The sequence below is a fragment of the Nicotiana tabacum genome, chromosome 2 (assembly GCF_000715075.1).
Source record: "Nicotiana tabacum cultivar K326 chromosome 2, ASM71507v2, whole genome shotgun sequence".
NCBI classification, from domain to species: Eukaryota; Viridiplantae; Streptophyta; class Magnoliopsida; order Solanales; family Solanaceae; genus Nicotiana; species Nicotiana tabacum.
This window is the reverse complement of record NC_134081.1, coordinates 10142277-10152697: the sequence shown is the minus strand read 5'-3', so window position 1 is coordinate 10152697 and position 10421 is coordinate 10142277. Positions and strand designations below refer to the sequence as shown.

The 10421-nt window shown below is 35.9% G+C and overlaps 1 protein-coding gene across 4 annotated transcripts; it reads right to left on the bottom strand.

Moving 5' to 3' along the window:
* Positions 1-1877: 1877 nt before the first annotated feature.
* LOC107776885 (uncharacterized) lies at positions 1878-9629 on the bottom strand. 4 transcript variants are annotated; one of them, XM_075230494.1, is made up of 10 exons: positions 9444-9621; positions 7190-7244; positions 6789-6885; positions 6005-6103; positions 5800-5843; positions 4713-4800; positions 3830-4482; positions 3190-3417; positions 3004-3060; positions 1878-2382 (listed from the first exon to the last, which is right to left on the bottom strand). In XM_075230494.1, the coding sequence occupies exons 4-10, from the start codon at positions 6033-6035 to the stop codon at positions 2212-2214; spliced, it is 1272 nt and encodes a 423-aa protein (XP_075086595.1). In that variant the 5' UTR covers positions 6036-6103; positions 6789-6885; positions 7190-7244; positions 9444-9621; the 3' UTR covers positions 1878-2211. The 4 variants fall into 4 exon arrangements, with proteins under 4 accessions (XP_075086595.1, XP_016452321.1, XP_016452320.1 ...); XM_016596835.2 differs by having other exon boundaries at positions 3830-4617; positions 9444-9571; XM_016596834.2 differs by lacking the exon at positions 6789-6885 and having other exon boundaries at positions 3830-4617; positions 9444-9629.
* Between the last annotated feature and the right edge of the window lie 792 nt (positions 9630-10421).

Here is a 10421-nt window from a genome sequence, read left to right as displayed (position 1 = left end):
CGCATCATGGCTTGATATTACACGAAGTTGAATCTTGGTCAATTGTGTTCCAATCTCGATTATTCATTCGAAAGGCAAACTCGATTTTGACCGTATATTGTGTTAAAGAATACTATACTATCCATCATCGGTTGTATAAAAGTTTGCAAAGGGGTTTACAATGTCAAGTATCACTCATTGTCTTAAGGTTTTAAGTTGGACGCTCAGATTCTTTCACGCTATGCATTCACTACCTTATATCAGATATTTGAAAATTTCTAAAAACATGTATGTGTGTGTAAGTGCCAAAAACTGTAGATAATGTAATCCTTGTCTGAGACCACATTTCTTCAACTATAAAAAAAGTAAAATTTTATATTTGGATTGGCCAAACTAAAGCAATTTTTCTTTTTGTCAATTTCCTTAAATTGTGTCTCACCTTATACTTAAAGAGTAAATTAAATGCAGCTAATAATGGAAATTAATGATGCTTCGGTTGACTTTACTAAAGTACCACCAATTCCACTTTAGTATGTGGGATTTCCCTGTTTAGGCTGCTTCATCTTGTAGAAAAAAAATTGTTTTCTTTAATCATTCTATTGGAAAATACAAGTAAGAGTTTAATATCTTAAAACCCACTTATGATTTTCTTTTACGGTGGAGAACCCATAAAACCCACATTACGTCTCACCTCATTTGTATAACCTAAAAAACTTATAACCTAAATTTCTAGAGCTAACTTCTCTTGTCAGTACGAATAGCAAAACCATAATTCCTTCAAGCCATATTTCTTCTTTTCATTTTTTGGGGTGTTCTTAGACAAATATGAAGCTATTCAAGTTCTTCAACATGAAGAAATTCTTAGTGTTTGTGATGATTATAGTCATGGTTTCTTGTTGCTTCGGGGTGGCGGCGTCTGCACGGAAAACCTTGATAGGAGGACATGAAGAACGTATAACGGACAATGGTGTAAAGAAAAAGTATATATTTCCAGATCGCGAGATAGACAACCATCATAATATACCAAGAGAGTACTATAACCAGAGGGGAAACAACTCTACTGCTGGTGGTGATAATTGAAGGACTTGAACTAATTTGTATGTATACGCCTTACAACTGTTTTTCTACTAGTGTGTGTTCCTCTTTTTAGTATTAGTATATGTAGCGAGATTGAAGAACATTTTAGTAGGAAGCGAGATTGACCCCTTTAAGGGCCTACTCGATGCAAAACCAAATTAGTCAGTGGCGAGATGGCCATAGTTGGCTTCTCGTCATTGGCGTACTCCAGAAAGCGCGCGGCCTACTCGGTGCAAAACCAAATTAGTCGGTGGGGAGATGGCCATAGTTGGCTTCGGCCTACTCGATGCAAAACCAAATTAGTCGGCTTGGAGATGGCCTTAGTTGGTGAGTAGCATAGGGCAAGTAACTCATGTTGTATTTGCATTGCATGAAAGCTGTAAGAAATCAAGTGGAGATCAACTATGATATTTATTCTCTTGATCTGGGATAGTAACTTTCAGTATTAAATACTAATTGAAAGTTCCTTTCTGATAGTTAATCAAACACTACGAGAATAACAAGCTAAAATTAGTAAAGTCAATATAAATTAATGTTTGTTTTAAGGAACATAAATGAAGGTTGGAAAGGAGAATTACATTCCTGTACCAATTATAGTAATTTATTCCTTTTCTTTGCACTAAAAGGATCAACCCCAAAAGAAAAGGAGATTTAGCTTTGGCTAGCCAGGAGTCTTGAATAAGAAAAACAAGACTAGTTATTTGCCATTTCCAAGTTACTACTTTGCTGTGAAGCACATGGCAAAGAATCTGACCCAAATCAATTATCCTTATGTTCCAATTCTTGCACAATTTGAAGAAGTAAATGAGAACACAGCACAGCAGCACAAACTAATCGATGTACTACCTTATGCACAATATGCTGAAATGAAACATGAAGTCCATGTATCAATTGAGAATTCAAAAAGGTTTACAGATGCGACAAATGCATTTCTAGAGGTAAAGAGGATTGTACATAAAACCTTTTTACTTGAAACGAAGCTGCTCTATACACGAACTATGCAGTAAGTTGGTATAAGAGAGCTCAACCAATGTTTGCATGGACATTTCGGGTGGCTACTGGATGTTATTCCTGTAACTTTGGATAGGAGAAGTGCAGCTGAATAAGTTGGTAAAAGAAAAATCAACGAATCTTTGGATGAACAGTTGGGCATCGTCACTGGATGTTACTCCTGTTAGTATGCAGGGGAGAGGATGAAGAACATGGAGAAACAGAACTCTTGCACCTCCCGTTTCTTGGATATGGATGCATGTTTGCCAGTTCATTGACTCGATGCAGGACAGACTTTGGCAAAGGTCGCCAAGACAAGTTATGTTTACCCTTTTCCTGCATCAATTGACAATCCAAACACAATCATGAGATAAGTGCTCCGAAGCAAGGGGAAAGTCTATACAACGTCAAACATACCGTGTCTAATTAATCATCAAATGAAGTGTCTCAAGTAAAAAGTATACCAAACTCAGCATATAGGCATAGATTCTTGACAGTTGATCTTTCTCCTAACTTGATGAGTACGACTCATTCTCCTTTTTTTATAACCAAGAAATGCCCAAGGCCAATGGCAAAAGGTTCGAAACTCGATAATGGGCCCACCCATCTACCCTTATCCACTTAAATACCAGGCTTTTGTCCGCGACGGCGTTCGGACCCATGATGGGAGCCTAACCCACACCATGTACTACGCTCTTACCACTAGACCAAAGTCCGGGGGCGAGTACTACTCATGTACACTCAATCACACTCCACTATACAACAATCTGATTTCACCAACATAATTTAGTATACTATGACTCCAGTGCACAAGCACAAATAAAATCTTCAAAACAGATAATCATGATGACTATACAGACAAAAAAAAGTAAAACAGGCAAAAACTGTTGCATTAAGTTAATTAGTGACTCATGATTCATAGCAAGCATTAATCAAATTTAGAATATGAAAACTAACCGTTATTTTGCTTTGTTTCTGAAGATAGCATGCTTTAAGAAGATTTCTCCATTTATCCTGCGAGAAGTTGAAGCCACAGAGTGCCAACTTTAGATATATTAACATTCAAACACTAGATGATGCTACGACCTTTTTTTTTTTTACTCGTCTGGTCGAAAAACGCCTGAGAGTAACCATTGTGCTTACCTTGAGATCCACAGGTGTTCTATGAGCAGATGATGAGAAATAAAGCTTCTTTATATGACTCCATCTTCCAACTCCATATTGGGCAACACCATCAATCAACTTTCTGACCTCTGAAACAGTCCAGAGCCTGTGATGTTTTCTCCGTACACCATCTTGATCAAACTTCTTCGGTACAGTAGCATCATCTTTAGGATTCACAACTGTAGCCTCCTTGTGAGCTTTCATAACCTTCAAAGAGATCAACTTTTACTGTCAAGGAAAATGATATCTGAAGACTCTAGAAGATGTTAGTACCAAAAAGATACCAAAGATCCAGAAAAGTATGGAGGATATCACGATATGCTCAATAAGACAATGGTATATAAGATCACCCTTTGATTTCAGAAAGTACCTGAACCTACCACCCACCACCTAAAAAGTTCAAGCAAGCACGGTGTTACACTGACTCGTTTCTTTTGGGTTTTGAACAGATTGCAAGCAAAGAGGTGCTTCTTTGTTATTTGTGAACTCACTTGCAACGCCCCAAATAATACTACTAGCCTAATAGCACCTTTAATGTGCTAACACATGAACACCGAGCAGACCAGAAAGGATTACAAAAATGAAATTGAACATTTCGTTAACATTTTCTAGGGTGTACCTGTATCGCATTGGATGCATGCCTCTTATCACATTCTTCATTCACTAGAGAAGCAAAAGGCACTTGAATAGCTTTACAAGAAGACTCCTCGGGAAACAATTCCATTTCCGTAGATTCTGCACGAGATTTCTTCTGACATCTGACTCTGGGAAACTTATCCTTTGATGCCGATGCACATGTAGAAACTTCTTCTCTTTTCCTAGAACGTCTAGCATTAAGATCTGAGGATTCATCAATATATCTTCGTGTAGGCTTGCGCAGACGCTTTTTAGTGAGGGGTGCGTCAATGTTCATTGTTTGAGAAGTGACTGGAGGGCTTATTGCTGAAGATTCATGCATATCAAAGATTTCACAGTTCACAATTTGCCCCTCATTTTGCATAGCATTAGACATAAAAGAAAATCCTTTAGATGTTAGAGCAGAGTGGTCAATCACGCTTTCATTCATCTTCTCAGAATATGCAGCTTCAGCAAAGAAGCCTGCCACATCATCCACATTGCTGATATCTCCTGGAGTGAATGCAGTAGGGAATTTGACAGCATTGTATTCAACCAGTATCTGACTTTCACATTTGTCACGAGAGAGGTCATGCAACTCCGAATTGGTAAGGCCAAACATAGCATTCTGGCTTTGAGATTCTTGCACAACTAATCCTGAAGAGTATGGCATTCCACAGGTGTCAGTTCCATCGCAACTAGATAGTGGAATCTGGCTTTCTAAAATAGGGTCCAGCAACCCTCTACTTGAACCATAATCCAGATTTGTGATGCTTTCAGCAAATTCAATATCTGTTTCCAAGAAGACCAGAAAACACATGTAGTTCTTCTTGATATACAATATTTTGTCATAATGAAAACATCATTACTTACGCAAAGAAGTTTACCTAAAAGATAATCTTCACATGGTGCGGAGAGGTCATTTTGTGCTTGAATTTTTCCAGCTTCAAAGTGACTTCGCTTTAGATCAAGCACCTGTCACAGTTACCAAGTAATTCAGCAAAGACAAAGATCTCAAGATAATAATGATTGAAAGAACAATTTTGCTGTTTCCTAGAAGGGTAAAGTAATGGATAAGGAAAAAATGCATATATTGGTATCTCAAGTACCTCCCTCTAACTGTGCCCGCCAACCCCCCCCCCCCCCAAAAAAAAAACAACAGAAAACCACCAGAACAGCCAACATGCACAGGAAAGGGAATCCCACAACGAAAAAACTTAGTAGGAAACAACTTATGGATTCCAGAGACAAAAAAGAAATCAACCTAGGGGTGGTAAAGCAAATTTGATGTACATCAAAATGTCAAAGCAATTTAAAGAAAAAATCCTTGATGTCTAACTGCAACATAATTCTGAAGCTCTGTTTAATCTATAAGCACTTTTGGCTTATCTACGCTTCGATAAAATAAACACTATAAGGTGCAACGGAAGATGATATCCCCTACACTTCCATACAATTTTAGAAATCCATCAGTAATATCTTCAGGGAACCTATACCTAGAAGAGAGGGAAGGCAAACTGCTAAACAAGACAATGAGACAAACTTCTTAATATACATTTTTGATCAACTAAAATGTAATTTTCGAACCTTTTCATATACATAAAAGGAAGAAACAGAGGGACAAACTTGATGAGATATAACAGAGGTACAAAAAGATACAGTTCTTTTTGGTGATAACCGAGAAATCCCTGAGGGCCAGTGGCAAAAAGATATAGGCTCTTCCAAAAGAAAAATAGGGGAAAACAGCTTTTTCTTCTGGCATGTAAAAACTGGGGGGACAACAATGACATAAAGTTGTGACCAAAGTATCAAATTCCTGATTGGGCCAAACAAAACTAGGAAAAGAAAAAGAATACATGAGCTAAAAAGAGTTAACAGAGAGGGCGAACTTCTAAATGCATAAAACGTTTTTAACCAGATTAGACACATTCCATGATCTATAAAAGCAATTTACCCAAAGGGATGGTCACATACTTCTTGGTTAATTTCTTCTTCCCGTTTAGCTGCAATACTGGAATCTGAATCCACAAAAGTGAACTATTAGAAACAACTGTAGCATGATTATAGATAAGGAACACATATAACACTTAGAGACAAAGGGCTACATTATACACTATAAAATACTAAATGCCAAAGCAACTATCTTTCCAAGAACTAAAGAAATAATAAGACGACGTACCTATATTGTATAAGACACCTTTCCTTTCCATGCCCTTTAATACCCTCTTCTCATCAAAACACAAGACACCAGAGACAGAAGCATGAACATCACGGGTTTCTAAAAAGCAACATACAGCGTAAATTTTATCATCTTGCAAAGCATGATAGGAAGTTCATCTTCTATGAACTAAGAATCAGTCATTAAATTACCGTAAAAACATAAAAAGAATATTATCAAGTAAGACATGTCATGAGCAATACTCTTTAAAAGATATGCTGGTCTCAGTAAATGACAGTCACACTGCATAAAGATTAGACTTTTTTCCTTTTTTATGGTGGAAGAAAATTGGAATCATGCTGCAGGATTAATTCAAGTTGAACTCAAGTTGTTCTTTTTGTTTCAAGAGTCACAATTTGTCCATGTCTTGAAGAATGAAGTTTATCTCTAGCGACTTGCAGCAAAGGATAAATAAAACAGATTTCACACTTACATAAAATTAAGCTTACAGTAAAGTAACAAATTAGCCGACCTAAAATCAGAAAATAGCTAATACTATCATCAGACATTTAAAAGCTTAATAGAAAATACTTGACTAGGCATGCTATTCAGTCTCTTTGTTTATTAAGTATTTGATATACTGGGATCAGCTATAGACCATTACAACTGAATAATTACTCGCTATAGACCATTACAACTGAATAATTACTCTCTGCTTATATTAGCTTGGAACACACACATTGTGGCACCTGAAGTCCTGAACAACCTATTATAGCACCAATGCAGGCTTGGGTGTCAAACTTACCTCCTTGGTCAATCTAAGTTACCGTCAAAATAGAATAACTCCGGCAGCCATTAAATCCCAAAACAGAACAATCAATGTATCAAGATTTCATATTCATCTGGAATTAACAAGAACACGACAATGACTTCCTTAGATCAGAATAAAGTAGTAATGTAAGACAACAAGAAAAGTGTATAAAGCATATCCACATCAATCATAAACAGGAATAATAATCTAAATCACATCAAGTAAGACAAAAGAAAAAACAAAGCAAATTAACAAGGAATAAACTAGTTCATATGAAGTAACGAGCAGTTTGAGAGTTGAGACTCAAACAACGAACCAATTAACATTTTGCACCAGCACAAAGCATCAGATGCAAATCAGTATATTGTCGAAAATACATCACAGTTAGCTAGTACCTGATTCATCAAACCAGACCCCTAGAGAAGCAAAACCACTCCGATATGCTATATTCTGCAGGCACAGATGCACAAATGTTAGACAGTTACTCAGACTTGTTACATATGCATAGATGTAGTAGATGAAATGTATAAAAAACAAAATAACCTTAGGCCTAATCAACTCCACAAGCTAGCTCATGTACAAAACCATAGACAACAATACATTCCCTCAACAAAAGTTGTGCCTAACTAAACCAGAAAAGCTAGCTCGGGGGGGTCCAAGACCATGTAAGGAAATGACAACCTCAATGTTCAATAATAATTTCCAATTAAACAAACCACACATTCCCTCAATGTGGGACATTAAGTACTTATGTCCCAAATCAGATAAATGTCCAATATGTGCCTATAAAAGTATTTAGGCCTAAGATAGTAGTCTAAATTTATTTCAGTCTCTTCTCTTGTTCATTATTTATCACAACAAACACAGTCACCACAAAGTAAAAATATTTGTCCGGGACACTGTGTACAGTGGCGGAGCCAGAAGTTTTATTAAGGGGTGTCAAAATATATAAAAGTAAATATACCAGAAAATTAAGGGGAGTCAATACAAAGCATACATACATATAAATTTATTTTTTTACCTACGTACACAGTGTATTTTTTCCGCAAAGGGGTGTCATTTGACACCCCTTCCTGTAAGGTGGCTCCGCCACTGACTGTGTAGGCAAGTTAGACATTCGTTGGCAGTATTTAAGAAGTGGGGTTATTCTGGAATATTTTAAGAACACAATGTTCCCTTACCTGTCTTAAGAAACTTAAAAATGGACATAACCCTGATTCACTAATAACCCTACCAATCACGAACTCTGTTATGTCATTTTCAAAATGGGAAGCCAGCAAATTTTAATGGTAATTAGCAAGCTATTTTTTTCTTTTTGAATAAATTAGTGTATCCTTCTGTTTTACCTTTTAACAACAGTTGTCTTTAAATCCAGTTCAACTAAAAAAGTGTAAATCCAATAATATTTTAGTATAAGTTTTACAATTTTACGCATTTCATGTTTCTCATTGGGATCACTTCTACGTCCACTTTGAAGCGCACATTTATCTAAAGCCCATGGTTTTCCCATGAAGCAATGACCCCTCGCGTCGCATCACTTCGTCGCTTTATACCACGAAGCAATGGCTTTTAGTAACCACTACTTGAAAGAAGTCTTTCAACCTTACTTGCTTCGGCAATAGGAAGTTATACGGTATGTGTTGGAAGGGACAATAGGGAAACGCAAATTGAGCAGCGCGTCCCCAGAAAGGGAAATGCTCTGGAAGAAAGCTTTCAACCTTAACTATTTGTCATTCACAAGAAGGAAAGTTAAAGGGATTGTCTTGGAAAGGAAAATAACACAAGTTGCCCCAAAAAGGAAACGCTTTCAACACACAACTAAACAATCTTGTACCTGGGAGCCCAATACTTCCTTATAGATACAAGCTCTCCATAATGCCAAGAAAGGAATGCACTTCAAGAAGTATCTTCTCTGTGCTATTTTATACTCTATAATTTACTTTTCATAGGTCCTTCTCTATGTTATTTTATGCAGCGTCATTGAGCATCAATCACACTGCTTGATCATGGGGTCAGTAGCGGAGCTAGGTTAAAGAAAGGGGATTCAAATTGAATATAAAAAATATACTTTGCAGATAGCGCAAACGAAATTTTAGTTTGTATAAGGTAATGAATCTGCTCGACATAAGAAAAAATTCTGGTTAAGTGGCAATGGGGGATCAAAATTGCTACTTTTGAATCCCCTCGTATAAATTCCAGACTACGCCACTGCATAAGGGAAGGGGCTAAAATAACTCTACATGCATCAGTAAATGGTTCCGGAAGTGGTTAATTCAATTCTTGAAACACATGCTTCACAAATGCTTTTTTCAAAATTATGGGAAATGTCTACTAAGTAATAAAGATATGGTTTTTATCCTTCATCTCTTTTTACTCTAAATTTAGAAAAAAGGAGTACCAAAATAACCAAAATTGAGCAGAAATTTTAACATGCATGAGCCTTTTTGAGTCCACAAAATTGCAATACAAAATAAAACTACATTCACAGCTACATTTTTCTCAACAAACACAAATTCCACAATTCCTTCAATCTTCTCCATTAATGTCTTCCAAACTCAAAACGAATTTCAGAATGTACTGTACATAGGCATAATCATAGTAAAAATTAAAAAAAACATAAAAATGACAGAGGAAAATTAATACACTAACCTGATTCATCAGTAAGAGAGTCAATTCTAGTGTCAATGTACTGTGTGTGTGAGAGAGAGAGAAAATGAAGAGGACAGCGAAGGGGGGAGAGAGAGAGAGAGAGGGTCGCAGGTACACAATACATTTATGGGACGGAATCGAAAGGAATTATAAGTTGTTGTCAGTTTTGTGTTATGTAAATAATATATTTGCGTTTGGAGTCCGCTATGGTTATACTTTTGAGTGCACTCTTGAGTTGTTACGGCTCTTTGTCTTTTGACACGTGGCATACTTTTTTTGCATTGTTTTGTGCTAACCACCGATTCAATTATAGAGAGGAGGCCCTTAAAGTTGAGACATTCTATAAACTTTTTTTTATTTTAATGTAGACTTTTTTTACTTGAAAGTATTATTTGTCAGTACTAGTTTGGCCCACAATCTCTTAACTAAGTATTATTTTTAAATATTACATGTATTTTTATTTTATGTGCTAATCCGTATATAATAATACATATGTTGTCGCATAATTTAATTTGAATTCTACTTTATAATTTCAATAAGATATTGCATTAGCGATAAATAAAAGAAAAACTTACACAAATGTCCCAAATAAGTCTCAACTTACCGACCTCTAACCATTAGTTATGGACTTACCAAAATCAGCCAAGCACATACAAAAATTAAAAAAACAAATAAATAAGGTTCTTACTCTCAAAAAATCACATGCAAAAAATTTCTTCTATATTTTTAAACGTAATTAGCAACATTAGATTAAATACAAGACGAAAAGAAAATTTCATGGATGAGGTAGCAAATAAGGTGATGAAATCCAAAAAAAAATACAATATTTCAAAAATCTAAGCGAAAAAAAAAAATTCAATGGGTATAGTTGAAATTCATTGAAAACATATAGATAAGTCAATATAGAAAATTTGAGGAAGATTTGAGGTGATTTGGACTGATTTTGTATCAAAATTCATAATTAAATCGAGTTCAAAA